The sequence below is a fragment of the Mytilus trossulus genome, chromosome 10 (assembly GCF_036588685.1).
Source record: "Mytilus trossulus isolate FHL-02 chromosome 10, PNRI_Mtr1.1.1.hap1, whole genome shotgun sequence".
In the NCBI taxonomy this organism is placed as follows: Eukaryota; Metazoa; Mollusca; class Bivalvia; order Mytilida; family Mytilidae; genus Mytilus; species Mytilus trossulus.
The window spans coordinates 40301337-40323871 of NC_086382.1; the positions used below are offsets into that span (position 1 = coordinate 40301337).

Below are 22535 nucleotides of genomic sequence, written 5' to 3' on the forward strand. Positions count from 1 at the left end.
TATTTTATGCTGCGATTCCTGAGGTGGTACAACTTTGTATGTATCCTGGCAGTTTCCTGAAGATATACTGATATCTCAAAACAAATCCAATCACATAACTTGAAACATATGATATCCGTAAAAAAAATATATACAAGTATTTCAATTACAATGATATGTAAGGAAAAATATATATTCCTTTAAAAGGTTTTGTCTTTTCATTTTGATACTATTATATATGATGTTTGTCAGGAATCTGAACAGGTTTTAATTGATTTATCAATAAACTAGACGAAGAACGGAGCATAACTTTAAGTAACAGGCAATAAATAGAACAGAAACGAATCAACTTTAAAAAGTCAAAACGTCGTTTTGCTGTGTTTCAAAAATCAAGGCAAAGTTTTGATCTGAACACGAAAATGTAAAAAAAAAAGCACTTTATTACTTATACATGTTATTATACACACTGTTTCCCTTCTTTCTACTATTAAAGAAAATGAATTAAGAATTGGAATGAAAACAGTTAGACGTGCTTTATAATACACTACAGCTTGAATTTACTTTGCAAATCACATGTCAGGTCATAAAAAAGAATGGCCAACGTAGATACAAGTATCTTGTCTTAGGGAGGGAGAAATCCTACTTTGTAAAGAATCACTCTGATTCAAACAAAAAATTCTCTGAAACCGATATTATCAAGATGCTTGATTTCGTGATTGACAACATATTTGTTACGTTCGGAGGACGTGTTTTTCAACAGACTGTCGGCATCCCAATGGGAACAAACTGTGCCCCTCTTTTTGCTGACTTGTTTCTTTATTATTATGAGGCTGACTTCATGCAGGAACTTCTTAGGAAGAAAGATAAGAAGTTAGCAATATCCTTTAACTCTACTTTCCGCTATATAGATGTTCTTTCACTAAACAATTCAAAATTTGGTGACTATGTGGAACGTATCTATCCAATCGAATTGGAGATAAAGGATACTACAGATACAGTTAAGTCAGCTTCATATCTTGACTTACATCTAGAAATTGACAATGAGGGTCGGTTGAAGTCAAAACTTTACGACAAAAGAGATGATTTCAGCTTTCCAATTGTGAACTTTCCATTTCTAAGTAGCAACATTCCAGCAGCACCTGCATACGGGGTATATATCTCTCAATTGATACGATATTTCCGTGCTTGCATTTCCTATCATGATGTTCTTGATAGAGGGTTACTGCTCACAAGGAAGCTATTAAATCAAGAGTTACGAATGGTGAAGTTGAAATCATCCCTTCGTAAATTTTACGGACGCCATGACGAGTTGGTTGACCGTTATGGAATAACCGTTTCACAAATGATATCGGATATGTTCCTTACGTCGTAACTACAATCCCCTTCCCTTTCATGAATTTGACTTACCGAATTAGACTATTTACCGGATTGTAATCACATAAGCAACACGACGGGTGCCGCATGTGGAGCAGGATCTGCTTACCCTTCCGGAGCACCTGAGATCACCCTAGTTTTTGGTGGGGTTCGTGTTGTTTATTCTTTAGTTTTCTATGTTGTGTCATGTGTACTATTGTTTTTCTGTTTGTCTTTTTCATTTTTAGCCATGGCGTTGTCAGTTTGTTTTAGATTTATGAGTTTGACTGTCCCTTTGGTATCTTTCGTCCCTCTTTTATATGTCTTGTTGTTTAATAAATTATCTGTATTTAAGCCATATCAAATTACGATGTTCACGTTACGGCAAAACCTCAAGGTCTTCCAGTTCTATTTGCACGATGTCGTGTTTTGAAAAGACTTATATGCGCCAAAGCATTAATGAACCTTCGCCGAATTGTATTTCATTTTGATTAGTACATTATTTGTTTTATTATGCATCCAAATAACATTTATGTAGTATTTTTACAAATGCAATTTCTTAAACAATAGAATCGACAAGGCATTTGCAAGTAGGTTCCAATACATAATGTGAATTTATGTAGGAGGTATATTGTAAAAGTCATTATTGTGTATAATTCTGAGTCTGGGTCAAGTATAGATATATCAAAAATTTTATCAAAGCGAAAGAAGCACGTCATATGATGATAACTCTTAATCAATACTTTAAAGTTTAAAGTCAACACATTGCAAGGCTACACAAGTATGGATCAAAATTTTGATTAAAGCAGGACCCTAACAACATTATTGCTGATAACATTGGTATTTTATTGTCAGCATTATTGATCTGATTTATCAAGTAGAGTTTAGAGTTCGAATTACCTATTTGCTTCTTAATATCTCTCTAAGGGATATATCTCTAAATTATAAATCGCATATGAAACCACCAAAAAAGGTGATAGAATAAGATTTAAAAAGGAAAGTCTGAAAACATCATGTTTAAAATATGCAAACCTTGCCATTATACTCCTGTATGTGGTAATTTGGTATTTGTCAATAATGTTTTACTGACGGTTGTACTAGCAGGACAACAAAACAATCTGTAATATAACCTTTTCTAGTTCTATGATGCGTGGAATTTTAGTGAATCATCATGAATTGTTTGTTTCTTTTGTATTGTTAAAGAAAAGAGCGTACACTTAATTTTAAGTATATTTGACACATGTTTTATTATTATGTTTCTTTCTTAATTTGAAGTTACCATTATCAACCTTAGTTATTTGTTTTGTCCAAATAAAATATATCATAAAATATTTATGTGCCGTTTGTTTTTTCTAGTCACTGCGTCGATAGGCTAGTTTAGCATGATTTTGTACTTGCATAACAGAAACAAGGTACATCACAAGTCCATACGTTTTACTTACGGTTGTACTAGCAGGACAACAAAACAATCTGTAATAAACCTTTTCTAGTTCTATGATGCGTGGAATTTTAGTGAATCATCATGAATTGTTTGTTTCTTTTGTATTGTTAACGAAAAGAGCGTACACTTAATTTTAAATATATTTGACACATGTTTTATTATTATGTTTCTTTCTTAATTTGAAGTTACCATTATCAACCTTAGTTATTTGTTTTGTCCAAATAAAATATATCATAAAATATTTATGTGCCGTTTGTTTTTTCTAGTCACTGCGTCGATAGGCTAGTTTAGCATGATTTTGTACTTGCATAACAGAAACAAGGTACATCACAAGTCCATACGTTTTACTTACGGTTGTACTAGCAGGACAACAAAACAATCTGTAATAAACCTTTTCTAGTTCTATGATGCGTGGAATTTTAGTGAATCATCATGAATTGTTTGTTTCTTTTGTATTGTTAACGAAAAGAGCGTACACTTAATTTTAAATATATTTGACACATGTTTTATTATTATGTTTCTTTCTTAATTTGAAGTTACCATTATCAACCTTAGTTATTTGTTTTGTCCAAATAAAATATATCATAAAATATTTATGTGCCGTTTTTTTTTCTAGTCACTACGTCGATAGGCTGGTTTAGCATGATTTTGTACTTGCATAACAGAAACAAGGTACATCACAAGTCCATACAAACTGACAAAATCAAACGCTACAAATCAACAGAACAAATGATAAACATTTCCAGATTCATTACCTATTGCATACATTTTCCGATGAAAATACTGGGTAAAACATGTATTAACAGCTAGCTTACTCTACTACTTGTGTTTATAGTTCCATGGTTTTGGCAAAATTATGACAGACACAATAGGTTTAACTTGACGTTAAGTGAGAGCCTATAAAATCTCATATGGTACACCCATTGTTAGTTCTTTTGTTGCAAATAAGTCGGAATTATTAGTTATGTTGTGTGTTATAAACTGGAATCAAATCATCATGTGGAGTCAAATTGTCTGAATGATGAAGAAAACATTGTATTACAAGGCGACTTTCTAGAATAAATGTAATTACAAAGTAATAAGAAGTCGACATATTGAATTCAACTTGTTAAATGATTAAGTCGACCACTTGCTTATTTGAGGATGAGGTAAATCCACGTGACTATTTCGGAAAAAAAACATAGGTCTATTTTTAAATCGATGTTCAGATCAGCCTACATTGTGGCCAAGGAAACAAACGACTGATATGGACATCGATTTTGAAATAGACATATTATTTTGCATAATCGGTCACGTGTTTTTTTCTTATCACCAAATAAGCAACTTGTCAAGTTGAATTCAACATGTGGACTTCTTATTACTAAGATCCAGCAGTGACAAGTATGTAAACTTACATCACAGACATATAACAGAAAGACTAAAATTTTAAAACAAACATACTCATAGACGCTAACACAAAATATATGGTAGAGAGTTTATTTCAAATATGACCCTATGACTATAACGTCAACACCACCACGTATTTGTTCTTGTATAGTCCATGACGTATATAGTATACATTTCCTTATAAAGTAAAATCTAAGTAAGTACTGAAACAAGGTTAAGCAAAATAAAAAAAAATAAAAAAAAAAAAAAAACTGTTTAAAAACGTTCGTGTCAGAATCAAACATCGTTTAAATGTAAAAAAAGCAAAAAATCTTGCAGGCGAAATGTAAAAATACCGACTCAGGTCAAAATTAATACGACCAAAGAAAACATAAATCTTTTGGTTTATTTAAGTAGACACTGAAAAATTATCTGTTTGGTCATGATACCTTCCGATCAATTTTTAAAGATAAAGGACGAGGTATTCTTTTATAACACCAATGCTCGTTCATTGTTTTCTTAACTACAAGCTCTGGAATATCGTTAATGAGATATAATATAATCCCTGTCGTTGATGAAATTAGTATATTGCTGCTGATGTGTGGAAAATAAATAATTTTAAAATCTAAATCAAGAATTTTGATACATGAACTCCGATGATCGCTGATAATGTGGATGTATATATACAATGTAGGAGAATCTTTATCTGTTGTTTCTTTAATCTTTAGTTACGAAACTGAGACACAAAGGAGTATAGATTTTACCTCAGAATTTTATATCACAATATATCGTATGAAAGAATTGACAGTTGGAGTTTAATTGTTCTTAAAAACATTTAACATGATTCGATTACTTTACTTTCCATAACAAAAAACTCACCTCTTCTTGGATAAAGCAGATCCATGTGTGTCTGGTTCAAAACTCTATCTTTTTTCAGCTGTTGGATCTTATTCCTTTCCTTACTTAGTGAACTTTTTAAACATGAAGGGTGAAGTTCTGTGTCAAATATTTTACGCACAACTAATGGTGAAATTCCTGTCAATATACACTGTATAATTATGTAGTTTTTTAAGTCGTCTGAAAGAGACTCCATTTCTAATTAATACTGCTGCCAGTCAGACTTGTTTTTCATATGTATATGGGAAACGTTGTATTGGAGAGAGCACTAAATTCAATCTATCAGATTTCCTGTAAAATGATAAATATAGTTATTTGTTGTCTCGATTGTTCTTATTTTGATATGTAAATTGAAATGTTGAAATCAAAAAAGAAGTACTCTAACATGTAAGTTATGCTTCAATTTTTAATGTTAATCGATCGTGTTTGAGGAGTCGATTATTTCAATGGAAATGAGATGTCCCATCTTGATGATACAACTGTACACAAAATATTATTTCAATCTTAAGGTTTATGTACCCTTCTGTAGCCATTTTTGTACGAACTTTTAAAACTTCAATTGTATCAAAACTACAGATATAATGAATAATAGAGATAGGCCATTGTGTACATATTCCAAGGGGAAACTTGATGCAAAGCATTATTTTTTTACTGTTCCATTGCATTTCATAGAAAAGGAGGACTTTGTGGCAAATAAATCAAGATTTTTATACAAAATCCACAGCCTTTATCCTTGTACTCTCATATTTGGCAATTTAATGACTGATAAATATAGGATTATTGCATGCAGTGCTAGCATTGATTTCCTTTAAACAAGTTTATAAATGTAGTTATTGGTTAAAACAAATATAAATAAGGCCATAATCAGGTACACCTTTTAGGGTGCACTCGACTTTAGTGACTCAGCACGACGTGTTTTGGAATTTACAGGTTGCTTAGAACTTTTTGTAAAAAATAAACACTAGCACATCATAGAAAATCATAGAAAATCAAGTGAGTAATTTATGTTTCAAATTTTATAACAAAAATCTCTGTATTAAAGGCTGTGGATTTTCTATAAAAATCTTGATTTATTTGCCACAAAGTCCTCTTTTTCTATCAAATGCAATGAAACAGTAAAAAAATAATGCTTTGCATCAAGTTTCCCCTTGAAATATGTACTACATGGCCTATCTCTATTATTCATTATATCTGTAGTTTTGATACAATTGAGGTTTAAAAAATTCGTACAAAAATGGCTACAGAAGGGTACATAAACCTTAATCAGAAGTAAGCTTAATTTTTAGCTACATAGATAGCTTGGTATTATTCCCGATAGAGTCAGTTTCAAAGACAAAATGTTAATTTATTTTATCTATACTTCTAGATTCCAGATATAGGACTTTGAGTTTTAGTACTGATATCAAAAAGGAATAAAAAGGAAACATGTGTAATTTAGGAAAAAGCGCCATGGCAGTGAAAAAATAAATTGACTGTAAACAGAAAACCACTTACACAACTATTAGTTATTTCAAATGAAACATCAATGTTCACTCGAAAATGAAAATAGAAATAACATCGGTTTAGTGTGTAGACATCCATTGACGAGAATGATTGCAACAACAAGTAAAATTATTATATTGTTAATAACCACAATGACACCAGTGTTGATATGTGAATATCTGTTTTACTTTTAGGTTTTTGATTAATCATTTACTAATTATTTTTACACAAATGTGTTCCATTACCCTTAAGCTTATTATTGTAAAAATACGCATGATAACCACCTTTATTAGTGAGATCTTAAAACTTGATTGATATATTCCTCTTTGCAATTTAAACAGTGAAATCGCACTATTTTTTACATTTTATACGAGTCAGATTGCATTAAAAAATACATTACATTTAAGAAGTAATAATCGAGATAATTGTTTATTAAAATAAGAGATATTTAAAAGTCATAAGAAACCTCAAATTAAAAAAAAAATAATGCATATGATTTTAATAACTCAATGGATAGTTTTCATTATAAAATTTATGTACATATACTTTTTTCTGAAGAAAATTCTTTAATTTATTCATATTTAGAAGAAGTTTACTTAATTTGAATAGCTTCCTTCCAGCAAGCAATTCCCCCGACATATTTTCCATATGCAAGGTGACCTCAGTGTGACCCATCTCGTAAAAATCCGGTGACCACAATACGCATCGATGTCCTTAAAATAAACTTTAATCTGAATTTACATGTTAAACACGTGCTCAATTTACATGCTTTTTTGTTTATTTTTCGTCAATTGTTGACAAACAGGTGACAATCGTTAAACTTCGGCTTCAAAACACGAACTTTAATTACCTGCCATATTTTTACAACAACACTGACCGATTGAAAAAAAAATTGACAATTATACGAAATTTACACGAAAAAAATGATAAATTCGAGCACAGAAGACTAAGTTTATGATGATTGTATGCATCGGTTGAAGAATTGGAAGAACATTATTTTTCATCGGTCACTCGTTTCATATGACTTTAACACCGTATTTCAAATTAATTTCAATTGATAATAAATCATGTCCATTATTTCTATAGTTGTCTCGATCGGTTTAGTGTTGTTGGGGATCGACATTCTCTATAATGAAGTATAAATATGTGCATTCTATACTTGTTTGTTTAAACTTTATATTCGAACTAGCGTATGATCTTCATTAAACATAGTGATGTTTTGACTTCTGTATGATATTTTTTACTTCGTGATAAAATATATAGAACTTACCAGGAAAGAAACTATAAACATGGTGGATAGTCCATAGTGTAAATATGTAACTATTTCCGTCCGCTAAAGCTTTATATATAGAATATAGATAAGATAGATAAATACATAATACAAATATTTCCCTTGATACAAGTGCAACCTTAGTACAAATTACACAGAAGACTATTAGATTGACAGAGGTGGATCCAGAACTATTCCTAAGGGGTGGAGGGGTGACTGACCAAAAGAGGGGTGCTCCAGTCATGCTTCTGCAATTCTCTATATAATCAACCATTTTTTTCCACGAAAGTGGGGGCCTCCTGAATCCGCCTATGGAGTATATATCACTATCAAGGGTGACATATTTTTTTTTAACTTAACAATGCACAATGTGTATCGTCGCCAAGATATATTAAGTACTAATGAAGCAAATTGAAATGGAAAATAATAATAAATCAAGAATTCCTTTAATTAAAACAATATCTACTGTGTTGATGAAGTTATCGATTTTGAAACAACTTTCTGATATGTAAAGCTCCATTTTTAATACCAACAAATCGCAAAGAAAGCCATTATTTTTGTTTTGCTAAATAAAAAAAAGGTATACGTGGTTCAAGAAAATGTCGAGGTCAATCGCCCTCTGTCTTCCCAGGTGCCATTTGCAACTTGTATCACGTTGTTAGGCGAATTGCAAAATAACACAAGTTGTTTTCTGTAAGGCGTCATGTTATATTTTGTTATGTAAAGATGATATTAATCACTATAAAGTTACTAAGAATGGTAGATATGGTGTATATAGCAATGTTTTACCAGCTTATAAATATACGGAATAAACTACACACCTTAAATGTTTTAACAACATCATATTTGGTAGACAAACATGGCTTCATCGACTTAAATAGCCTTAATGTATTGGTTTATCTTATTTTCAATTTAAAAATATATTGAGGTTTGGGTCAATATACCGTTCTTTACGTATCAGAGCGTACTGCTAACCGTAACATGTATTCTTCCTTGAGAAACAGGCAACACGCAATATTTTCCCTACAAATCAAATCTTAATCATACATTTTTTTTTAAATTGCCAGTCAAAATGTGTTCTTTAAAGACCAGCAGTCCTTCACCTCATGGAGGGAACGACTAAACAGTGAAACGTTTATTTTATCAAAAGCGGCGATTTCGATATTCGAAACAATTCAACACAATCAGTTTGTAGCAGTTTCTGGAATGTGTGGGTCAGGAAAAACGACGTTGGCTCAGTACACAGCTCTTCGTATGTCGGAAAGCCAGGCATATTTTTTATTTCCGCGTCTTCAACCAATGATTAAGACATTATATTTCGAGATCATGATCGAAAACCTGACAAAAAAGTGTTGTACATTCTGGACGATTTTTTGGAAAATTTTCAATATCAGATTTCGATCACATGAGATTTACTTCAAAGTTAGAAAGAGCTAAATATATTGCTGCCAGGAACCAAAACTTTAGATTTTTATTCACATGTAGACCACATGTATTTGATATTAGCAAAACAAAAGAGGTTTTACCATCTATTGTAAAATGCAATTTACATTCACCCGAATTGTCATTCTAATATGACGTGCTTCTTTAGCTTTGGGTACAAAACCATGTTCTAATTCGAATAGAACATGGGCTGCACGTGATTGACGTCACAATTGAAATTGCAACGTCAGATGAATTTTTAAACAACATCAGAGATACAAATGGACATTTTTGTTGGTGTTGCTCGCAAGAAAATTAAACAAAAACATTCTAAAAGTAAGTTACAATTTTTCTGTTCTTTTTTTTATTAATAAACTGATGATTTTTCTATAACGTTTTTGTTCATCAATCAAAATGGCGACGTTTCAAGCGTCTACTATAGGTCCGCTTCGAAGAACAAAGTTCAAAATATCCCTATTAGAATCGAAATATTTCTATCATGCCATGCTCTATGCTCATTTTAACATGGGTAGGCATTATATTTGTAAACATTTAATACCTTGCTAACGCTCGGTACTAAGATATTAACAAATATAATGCCTACCCATATTAAAATGAACATAGAGCATGGCATGAAAGACTTATTTCTTAATTATCCTTTGATGAACGTCAACATATCTTTGATTTATATATTCATGAGGCGGACACCGTACACCAGGATTATGATTATTTATGTATGACACAGCAACTACCGCTACTTTGTACGTTCTATAGAAAACATTTTTGCAGCAAAATTCCAGATTTCATTTTTAACTCTGACGAGATAATAATTAGTAAAATAGAAGAAATGAGGGAGTCGGAGAATCCGTCGTATATCTTTCTTGTTCTGTTACTGGTTGTAAAAGATTTTTATACAAAATATGGTTTAAGTGAATGTATTAAATATGGATGTAATTATCATGCTATTCTACAGAGTGTTATATCGGAGTCAAAATTTTAAAAATACACCGACTGCAAGCTATAAGTTTTTACTGTCAGGATTGGATGCAATAGAAGGAATTTATGTTAAAAGGGAAGGATATCTTCTGTCATTTACAAACGAAAAAATATGTGACGTTGTTATATCATGTATTGGGGGTAAATTTATACACAGTATATTAAAATTTACGGAATATTCTTTTATTGCAAACCGTGTTAGATTGGATTTTTTTGCAACTGAGGAAACGGAAAAAGTGCTTCTATAATTTTAAATAAGACATATAACGAAATATTATTTGCTAGGCTTATACAGGAAATAAGAAATGGAAACGAAAAGAGGATTTTCGCAAACATTCAAAATAAAAATCAAGGTTATAGAACAGCCTTTATAGAATACCTTAAAGTACATTTGACTGAATCAGATATAGATTATTTTCAATCACCCCTTCTCCTATCATGTAAAATGGGATATAATGACTTTATATTGTATCTTGTTGGAAAGTGGAACAGACTGTTAGAATATTCAATATCCGAAACTGAAACACCGCTATCTGAAGCATGTTCTATGGGATATTTTGATATTGTCAAGTTTTTAGTAGACTCTCAAAAGAACATTGCCATCCAAAGAACTGAGCCAATTGAGCTTGCTTGCAACAAAGGTCACTTGCATATTATGGAGTTTTTGTTAACACAATGTGTCTATCAAGATCTTACTCGTATTTTTATTGATTCATGTGCTAATGGCTTTACCGACATAGTTTTACTACTTATAGAAAAAGAACCGAATCTTTTAGAGAAGATGCGCGTTCTTAGTGGTCCCTCAACTCTTTTGAATATGGCTTGTACTAATGGACATGAGGAAGTAGTCAGAATTTAACTTAGACACAATCTGCCTGTAAAGAATCCTTATTCCGCTGCAAATACATGTACACCATTATACTACGCTTCGATGAAAGGTCATTTGAATATAGTGAACTTGTTAGAAAAGTCAAATGCACAAGTGCATGAGCGTGATATAAATGTTGCAGAATGGAACGACCATGAAGAAGTCGTTAAATGTTTACGCAACCATTTTAGTTTATAAAATGTCATCGACTTCAGAATTCATCAACAAACAATATGGATGCGATATTATAGAATTCATTTTGGAATAAATAAAGTCAGAAGAATATAGAATAGGACAGAGTGTTTGCTTAATACATGTAACATTATTAAGTCAAGCAAACTATAAAGACACCATCAAATCGGTCATTGTATGTTTTGCCTTTCCACTTGACTTTATTCATTTTTCACTTATTTGTTTGTTTAAACATATATTTTTTGCTACGAAACCTTGCCATGAACAGGTGGGTGAAATTGCAAAGAACAGTTTTCTCATTGGCAATCATACCACATCTTCTTTTTTTATATACTAGTATTAAAAGTTTTAATTGAATCTCTAATAGTAAAATAAAAGACAAGTCAAGTAAGTAAGGCCCCAGATCGCCCTAATGATATACATGAGAGCTAAGGATGGTTAATTGTGTAAAGGAGCTATAATTATAAATTTTTATGTTCTTGTCTTTCATTTTTGTTAATGTGCTTTGTCTATATGCATGTATTGCTTATCTGTAAGTTACAGATAAGCAATACAGACTGTATCAAATATGTTTGTTTTTATAATGAAAAAGATTATAAAACACCAACAGACTAATCTCCGAGAATATTTTAAAAGGAAAATTCATAATCAACTAACAGAATAAAAAGATCAAGGGCATCAAACAAATGGATAATAACTCATATTCATATCTTAGAACAGGCATTTGTTCATGTAGAAAATGGTGAATTAAAGTGTGTTTATGACTAGCTTAACATTTCACATGTATGACAGTCGCATAAAATTTCATCATTGTAACATCGGTATGTGATATTCAAAACAAAATGTGTACTGTTTTTTTTTTACCTATACGATATTTCAATTCTTACATTTTACGGTACAATTGCACTTAAAGTGCGGAAATTACTTTGTTATCTGAGTAGTTAACTCATAGAACTTTTAAACAAACTTAATACTACAGGTTATCTCATGTTGTGAAAATATCTTTGAATTTTATTTACATTGAAAGAAAATCAATTTTTTCATCAACAAATTAAGTATAGCTAAAGTTGAGTTCTTATCAATTGTGTATGGGATGTAAAAAAATATCTTCGTTTATTTTCTTTATAGAGCTTTCTTAAAGGGGCACTAGCTACGAGATATATAAAAAATCTAAAGTTTGATTTTTTTCTGTTCAATCAGTAATGAAAGTGAAATAGTGAAATAACAACTCGCCTTTTGCAGCCAAAAAGTTTCAATTATGTCAAATTACGCTAAGAAACATTGATAATTAGTTATTCACTTGCAAGTGAATGAGTCGACCACTTTAAATCCGTATTCATCAGAACTTCAATTTAACCCCTAGCTAGAGATTGGCAACGCATGCATTGTATGTGTACTGGTTATTTAAAGAAAAAAATGTCAACAATGAAAGTAAAACTACGGTAAATCATTTGATTACTTATTCGATGCACATAAATTCATTCTTATACGGTTAAAAACAATGAGAAACAATTATTTTTAATTTATAAGATAAAATCAAACAGACCTATAAAAATCCGATTGCACGTGTTGGTTTAATCTATTCATATCTTTATTTATGTTTACATCGCTTATATGGTCATCTGATGTCAAATCGATAGGTAATTAGATGGCGTCTGGACTGAAATACACACGTAAAGAACCTATATATTATCTTCCCCATGCTCAAGCAACTGTTTATTTTAGACTTTTGATAGTTTGGATAAATGTTTTACATAGTTATAAATCAAATATAAGATTTTTAGTCAAATCGGTGACCATGAATTTGACAGCTAGTGCCCCTTTTATCTATTCATACCATAATATATTATTTAAAAGGTTAAATTCTAACTATCCTACTATCTGTCAATACATGTTTATGCCCTACCTACGATGGTAGAGGGGCATTATGTTTTTTGGTCCATCCGTCCGTCCGTTCGTCCCGCTTCAGGCTAAAGTTTTGGTCATGGTAGTTTTTGATGAAGCTGAAGTTTAATTAACTTGAAACTTAGTACACATGTTCCTTATAATATGATCTATCAAATTAAAGAGCCCAATTAGACTATGACCCCAACACCACGGTCCACTGAACATAGAATATGAAAGTGAAAGTTTCAGATTTAAGTTTTTGGTCAAGGTAGTTTTTGATGCCGTTGAAGTCCAATGAACTTGAAACTTAGTGCACATGTTCTCTATGGTATGATCGTTTTAATTTGATTTTAATGCCAAATTAGATTTTTTACCCAATTTTATGGTGAATTGAACATGGAAAATGATAGTGCGAGTGGGGCATCCGTGTACTTTAGACACATTCTTGTTTTGTCATTTCACTAGCATTATCTTCTGTGAATGTCCATGGCGTTAAACACTAAATCATTGGGATATGTATTGATTAATTCTTTTATAAACCTTTTAACGACGATAGAAATGCACATGTAATGTAAAAACAGAGGTGTTAACTACCAAACTAAATTTTAAACAGGAAGTTTCCAACGGGAAAAGGTCAATACCATATGCTTATAAAATTATTGCATGCGTCGTTCACACAGTGCCGAAGACGGGTTACTACCATCATTGATGTGGAATGTCCTAACATTGTCACCACAAAGTCGTATACAATATCTTGCCGAAAACAAAACGTCTTTGCAATTACCGTTCTGGAATAGTTCCGTTATTTTTACGACATTCGGTAATGAAACCCACCCGACAATTACAGGCCGCATAACGAGTCCACACAAATCCGTGTACATTGCGATACAGAAGACTGTGATAAGATTGTGTTCCGACAGTACCTGATGAACCCGAATATGGCTATAGTTTAATAACATGTTTTCTGTCAACGTCGGATCACTGTCTGATTACTGTCTGCTATCACATTCTGGAAAATCGGGACGTTGTGGGAACAGATTCGGTCATTTTTTACAATGCAAAAGATACAAATCAGAATAGAAACGGATTGAGTGGACGGTTTCTTAACAATATATGATTGTTGTCGTGATTTAATAAATGTTTTTACAAATTTTAACTACTTTTGTTTATTAATTTCCAGCGACAATTCAAGGGATATTGAAGAAATCGGCATTAGTAGTTTGGTCGGGTTCAAAAGTGTTATTATCGTTTATTAAAACAGGGGCAGAATCATAATTGGAAATCTGCGATAAAGAACACCGAACAAGGTAATAAAATAATATTTTATTTCGATTGTAGCGCGTGTCTGCTATGACAACCATAAATGCGTCATATCTAGAACCCATAGGAAAAGGTAATGTTTATGATGTGAGACATTTTGTTTATATTTTAGTTTTCTATGTTGTTTCATGTGTACTATTGTTTGTCTGTTTGTCCTTTTCATTTTTAGCCATGGCGTTGTCAGCTTATTTTCGATTAATGCGTTTGACTGTCCCTCTGGTATCTTTCGTCCCTCTTTTTTTAACATGCATAAATATATATCCCCGTAATGATTGTTCATATGTCTCCGCTGTGCTAATATCTTTCATATCAAACCATTTTTGTTTCGTCGGCCTATTCATTAACCTTGCATTCTTTTCTACAAGCCGGGGTCACGGTTTCTTTTAGAAAAATCAACGCTAATTCATTTATCGATATCATTCACTGAACTCAATCAACATTGAAAGTGTTCGTTCATGGATGAAATGTTAAAATGTAATATCAGACATCTATATGTATAAATTCCCATTTTTTATGTCTAGTAATTTGTAATTCATTCACAAGGTAAGTTTATAATAAAAACGGTTAAACTGATGGTCAAAGTTGGCTTAAAGTCTTAAAGTGAAAAGAATATACTATTTTAAAATGTCGCTGAAGAGTTCACAACAGGGAAAACAAAAAAGGTAGAATGAAATTGAAGTATAAAATTGTTTTTTGGTAAACAGGGTAAATGATTCTAAATTTTCAAGATTTTAATTGAATTTTTGTACATTAAAAGATAATGTGTAGTGACAAATTATAAACAATAAAAGGGCTGTTACCAATACGAAAAAATCTATATGACGGAACACTTAGCTATAATAGTAAATTTGTGCAAAGAATTCAATTTTTAAACATCTATGAATTGAAATGTATCTACCTCACATGGTAGAAATGGAAATGCACAATGTTGTTGTTGACTTACATGATATATTTCAAAAGTTTTTCATAAACAATGTGGGAATGGAAACAGATAATCTAGTACTCAAGTACTCGCATGGAATACATAATACTTGAGTCTAATTTTAGTACTGAACAGATATTCGTTTGCCCTTCATAAATTTTGAGATATTGTTCTTTACATTTCCTCTCTTTAATGTAGCCTTTGAAATATCTTTCCTTATACTAACAAAAAATATATCTATCCCAACGTATATTCATTCCTTCTTAACTTATTTTTAGATTTATCTATAAGTGCTAAAATACTAGCATAGTCCGTTCCTTCAGAGAGGATGTTTTAATTGCAGGACTTGTTAAAACAGGGGCAGAATCATAATTGGAAATCTGCGATAAAGAACACCGAACAAGGTAATAAAATAATATTTTATTTCGATTGTAGCGCGTGTCTGCTATGACAACCATAAATGCGTCATATCTAGAACCCATAGGAAAAGGTAATGTTTATGATGTGAGACATTTTGTTTATATTTTAGTTTTCTATGTTGTTTCATGTGTACTATTGTTTGTCTGTTTGTCCTTTTCATTTTTAGCCATGGCGTTGTCAGCTTATTTTCGATTAATGCGTTTGACTGTCCCTCTGGTATCTTTCGTCCCTCTTTTTTTAACATGCATAAATATATATCCCCGTAATGATTGTTCATATGTCTCCGCTGTGCTTATATCTTTCATATCAAACCATTTTTGTTTCGTCGGCCTATTCATTAACCTTGCATTCTTTTCTACAAGCCGGGGTCACGGTTTCTTTTAGAAAAATCAACGCTAATTCATTTATCGATATCATTCACTGAACTCAATCAACATTGAAAGTGTTCGTTCATGGATGAAATGTTAAAATGTAATATCAGACATCTATATGTATAAATTCCCATTTTTTATGTCTAGTAATTTGTAATTCATTCACAAGGTAAGTTTATAATAAAAACGGTTAAACTGATGGTCAAAGTTGGCTTAAAGTCTTAAAGTGAAAAGAATATACTATTTTAAAATGTCGCTGAAGAGTTCACAACAGGGAAAACAAAAAAGGTAGAATGAAATTGAAGTATAAAATTGTTTTTTGGTAAACAGGGTAAATGATTCTAAATTTTCAAGATTTTAATTGAATTTTTGTACATTAAAAGATAATGTGTAGTGACAAATTATAAACAATAAAAGGGCTGTTACCAATACGAAAAAATCTATATGACGGAACACTTAGCTATAATAGTAAATTTGTGCAAAGAATTCAATTTTTAAACATCTATGAATTGAAATGTATCTACCTCACATGGTAGAAATGGAAATGCACAATGTTGTTGTTGACTTACATGATATATTTCAAAAGTTTTGCATAAACAATGTGGGAATGGAAACAGATAATCTAGTACTCAAGTACTCGCATGGAATACATAATACTTGAGTCTAATTTTAGTACTGAACAGATATTCGTTTGCCCTTCATAAATTTTGAGATATTGTTCTTTACATTTCCTCTCTTTAATGTAGCCTTTGAAATATCTTTCCTTATACTAACAAAAAATATATCTATCCCAACGTATATTCATTCCTTCTTAACTTATTTTTAGATTTATCTATAAGTGCTAAAATACTAGCATAGTCCGTTCCTTCAGAGAGGATGTTTTAATTGCAGGACTTGTAACAAACTTAGAAACATACTTTGGTCTTAAGTTGTGGGTCAGATTATATTTCTGAACAAAAATAAATTAAAGTAAATTGCCTTACGCATGTTACGGTCAACCATACATGACTGATTGTAACGGATTAACACTTTAATTACAATAACTCGCAAGCCGTAAATTTTCTTTTGTTTATTCATTGAGACTTCTTTGTAAACATACTTTTGTTTGTTATTGGTATGAGATTTACTTTAAATGAAATATGTTTTTATTTGAAATTTTATTATAATGATTGTTTAAATTATAGTCGAATATGGTTTCGCATAGATATTTGAAAGTTCATTAATTAGTTGAAAAAAAAATAACTTCACAGAAACAGATGAAAAGATTGTAAACAAGTTGAACTTTATGAACATATTAATGGTTTAGTGGCATGTTTATGATATGGTTCCACGAAGACAATATGCGATATAATGATAGATTATCTTTGAAAGAAATACGGTCCAATATTCGGTGTGTTATTAACATAAAAAAGACTAGTAGCTATACATATAACCAAGGTTTAAGTTATATTTTGTAGTCATACAGTTTGGGTTCTGCAACAATATATTTGTCTCTCGTTAAGATGTCAAGCGAGGTCGTCAATTCATAATAAGTTTATGCAAGTAAATAACCGAAATACCACCGACAAACAAAACAAAACTGTATGGTGGATTTAAGAAATTTGTAAGTGGTGGATAATATTTAAATCTGTTATTTGATTGCAATTTTCAAGGTTTGGAAAGCACCTACAGTATTTAACCATGACCTGAATATTAATATACATGCTAATTATCAGATGCGAATGACTTTACGTTTGAACAAAAAATTGCGATGGAGGGATTTCTAGATGACGAAAAAAACTACATACTTATTCAGTTGGTGTTGACAGGAATTTCGCCATTAGCTGTGCGTAAAATATTTGACAAAGAATTTCATCCTGTATGTTTAAAAACTTCTCTGAAAAAGGAGGCCAAAAAAATCAATCAGCTGCTACACAAGGGAGTATTGAACCAAACTCAAATGAATCTACTGTACCCAAAAAGTGGTGAGTATCTGGTTTACTCGAATATGCAGTAACAATATATTTATCTTGCAAACAAAATAAAAAAGGAACAATCACCAATTAGGATGACTAAGAGTATGAACACTGGTCATCCCTAAAATTTCCACAAAATCGTCAGTATACCGTGTTTAAATGAGTGTTGAGCGCTTTCTGGGCTGAATGCAACAAAAACATATTTATCGAAAAGTTTTGGACCTTCGGGTAATGAAGAGCTTCCTCGCGCTCCTGATCATAATTTATTCATAATATCGATGGTAAAAATAATAAAAGCGTACAAATTTATATTCTTACGCTATGCCAAAAGAGTTTGTAAATAGTAAATTTCGTTTATGAATAATCACACATGTATGGTCCGCTTGTGGTGTAAAAAAGGGAGATGTAGTATGATTGGAATCGTATTTGTTTTAGTGGATCTTTTTCTTGAAAATAAAATTATGTATTTACCTTTAATAGATTTTTAGAGGAATGCACATTTATCAAAACTTCTAAATATATTTAACAGAACAAGCATAGATTCTGTATAAATAAAATGTCTTTATTAAGACTTTCATGTCTCTGTGTCTTAAATCTTCTAACAGGTATAGTTTTATTTTGTAGACATTGGAACATCATCAAGAAAATTTGATATATCATTAATGCTTTGTTTGTTGAGAAATTTAACAGAAATCAATGTTTACGATCAGACTCCACAAACAAACGACACGAGTGTTGCAGCTGATCTCGGGAGAATTAAGTATTACAGAAACTGGATTAGTCACATAAATGAAAGCAAAGTATCTTCAGAGTCGTTCATTTTGATATGGACTGATATAACACAGGTAAGAATACGACTTTACAAAGTCCTATCCTAAAGTAAATCAAAGAGTCACTTTGTTTCCTTGTTGTAATTTGTTATCTCTTCGCTAGGCATAAACGATGTTACGATGAAAGGGTATCATGCCAAAAACACTCAAAGACAAACAGCCATACAGCTTATATGTAAAGATATGTTGGAGATGTTGTTTATGTGTCATAATCATGATAAGGTTAATATCACCTATGTTCGTTGGCTTGTTTTATGCTTAACGTCGGAGTTCAATCTCAAATATTGAGTTATCGCATTAACCAAACATGAAACCATAAGTAACAGCATCGCAGTTAAAGTGACGTATGCAGAGCAACATAACATCCATATTCCTGCTTTTTTTTAACAGAATCTGTTGCGAAATTGTTTATGTTTAATAAAGATTGACTCTACCTACAAAAAAGACATATTCATATTATAATTATATATTATTTAAGTGATTAGGCATAAACATGATAATGAGGCAAATGCTAACCGATTGATTGAAGAAATTATTCTTTCTCGAAACTGACTTTTGACGTTTTGTTGTCACAAAAATTCTAGAAATTTTAATGACACTGCTTTTTAGGAACAACAAATGGGTTACTATTTACGAATAACCACCAGCTCACCCCTTCTAAAGTGTCAGAGTTACTGCTCTCTCAGTTACTATTTAAATGGTGTATTTTGATAAGTGTTAAAATTCTTTGGCAATTCATTTGTAATCATGATGTTTATAGGTGATAAAAATATATTACATGTATTATGAGGGTTAGATTAAATCATGAGTTCCAAATGGCGAAGTTGAAGTCATCTCTACATAAATTTTACGGACGCCATTACGATTTGGTTGGCCGTTTATGGAATAACCGTTTTACAAATGATATCGGATGTGTTCCTTACGGCGTGACGACAATCCCCTTCCCTTTCATAAATGTGACCTACCGAATTAGACTACTTACCAGCTTTGTTATCAAATAAGCAACACGACGGGTGCCACATGTGGAGCAGGATCTGCATACCCTTCCGGAGTATCTGACAACCATAAATGCGTCATATCCAGAAACCATAGGGAAAGGTCATGTTTATGATGTTAGACATTTTGTTTACTTTTTAGTTTTCTATGTTATGTCATGTGTACTATTGTTTGTCTGTTTGTCCTTTTCATTTTTAAACACAGCGTTGTCAGTTTATTTCGATTTATGAGTTTGACTGTTCCTCTGGTATCTTTCATCCCTCTTTTATATTCTACAGTCTTCTGGACTGTAATGTCAGTCAGTCTTTCTTACATAATTTTTGATTTGTTTTCATGACAATTTAGTTTTTTGCTTGAAACCCTCCCTTTTGTCAAAATTAATATTGGTATCTGCGTACATGCCACTGTGACAAATACATCTTATGAACATGGGTTCATGCTATGTGTGCATTTTTAATCGGCCAACGTCTTTTAACCGTGTATTTTGTCTTTTGTTTTATAATGGTTAAAAAAAAAACGCAAAAACTTCCTACAGGATTCATTGGTCTGCTCAAGATTTGTTGTTTCTGTTTGACGATTCTTTAACAAAGTACAGTTTGCAATGTTACTACTCTGGAGACGATCGACACCATTCAAATGTTAATTCGTTCATAACAATATACAGATATATAATAACCAATCTAAAATTGTAAACATTAGCCAGTAAATCGTATTAACCTAATGCCATATAATTGACCTAGACCTCAAACAAATGAAGATAACAAATTATCAATAATGTAGACCACAATAACAATGCATATGTTCATAGACGGATTACTTTTTTTTCTGCGTTAATCAGTTGATGTTTAAAATTTTGCACAGAGCAGGAGAAACAAGGACACATATAGAAGTTTAATCAAATTATGGATAAGTCAACAATTTTTGCAAACTTTATTTTAACAGGAAAAGGTCAATACCATATGCTTATAAAATTATTGCATGCGGCGTTCACACAGTGCCGAAAATTGCTCCCGTTTGAACTCAGCCGGCTCCAAGACACGATCAGTTAAAAAGACGGGTTACTACCATCATTGATGTGGAATGTTCTAACATTGTCACCACAAAGTCGTAAACAATATATTGCCGAAAACAAACCGTCTTTGCCGTTACCATTCTGGAATAGTTCCGTTATTTTTACGACATTCGGTAATGAAACCCACCCGACAATTACAGCCTATTGCAAAATGAAATAGTATACCGTGACGACATTTGTTTTTCGTCAACTATATTGAAAAACTAATGATTTCCTTATTCCAGATATACATTACCTCAGCCGTATCTGGCACACCATGTTGGCACCTGAATGCTCTTCAACTTTGTACTTGTTTGGCTTCATAAATATTTTGAAATGAGCATCACTGATGAGTGCTATGTCAACAAACCGCGCGTTTGGAGTATCAGATTAAAATTATGATAACTTTTCATACCACATGGTCGACAGAACTGCTGGTGGACGTTTCGTCGCCGAGGGTATCACCAGCTCATTAGTCAGCATTTTGGTGTTGACATGAAAATTATATGATATTTTTCTTTTGTTTAGGTAATACCCAAATCATGGTACGTTACATCCAGTTAAATACGAAAATAGGTCCAAAAAAGTTTACTCATGCCAAATATTTCTTTATTTAAAACAAAGATAATTTCTGCACAATTCATTGAAAAGGGCAATTTTAACAAAGACTAAGAATGGAAACCAATTGTGGTATTACACCTATATTTAAATTTCCTCCTGTTAACAAAACTAAGGATTTTCTTTTTCCAGGTATAGATTACCTAAGCCGTATTTTGCACAACTTTTTTGAATTTTGAGTCCTGAATGCTGTTCAACTTTGTTCTTGTGTAGCTTTATAGAAATGAGAATGGAAATGGGGAATGTGTCAAAGAGACTACAACCCGACTATAGAACAGACAACAGCAGAAGGTCACCAACAGGTATTCAATGCAGCGAGAAATTCCCGCACCCGGAGGCGTTCTTCAATTTTGATCTGAGCGTCACTGATGAATCATATGTTTACGAAACGCGCGTCTGCGGTATTAAATTTTAATGCTGAAACCTTCGACTAGTAACGAGAGGGTAGACATATCGTTGAGATTATATGTTTCAAAATGGTATATGTGGGAGCTGCACTATGAGAGAAATTTCATAATTGACGGAATTTGTTTTTGTCCAACCAAACAATTAGGCAGTCAGCTAAATATAGAAAAAAGAAGATGTTGTATGAATGCCAATGAGACAACTATCCACAAAAGACCAAAATGACACAAACATAAACAATTATAGGTCACCGTACGGCCTTCAAAAATGAGCAAAGCCCATACCGCATATAGTCAGCTATAAAAGGCCCCGATAAGACCATGTAAAACAATTCAAACAAGAAAACTAACGGCCTAATTTATGTAAAAAAAAATGAAAAAAAAACATTGTTAAAAAGTATTTAACGTGAATTGTTTCAAATAAAACTCTGATCCATTCTCATTTCTATACATTTCAAATATACCCTTACAGGCAATTAAACGCATTGGAGGCTCA

The 22535-nt window shown here is 31.8% G+C and overlaps 1 protein-coding gene across 1 annotated transcript in view; it reads right to left on the reverse strand.

Moving 5' to 3' along the window:
* The window catches only part of LOC134687901 (uncharacterized), a 37656-nt gene that overhangs the window by 11038 nt on the left and 4083 nt on the right, over positions 1 to 22535 (reverse strand). Inside the window, exon 3 of the mRNA XM_063548359.1 lies at positions 5018 to 5186. Within this exon, the coding sequence (XP_063404429.1) occupies positions 5018 to 5186 (169 nt within the window). The remainder of the gene's footprint in view (positions 1 to 5017; positions 5187 to 22535) is intronic.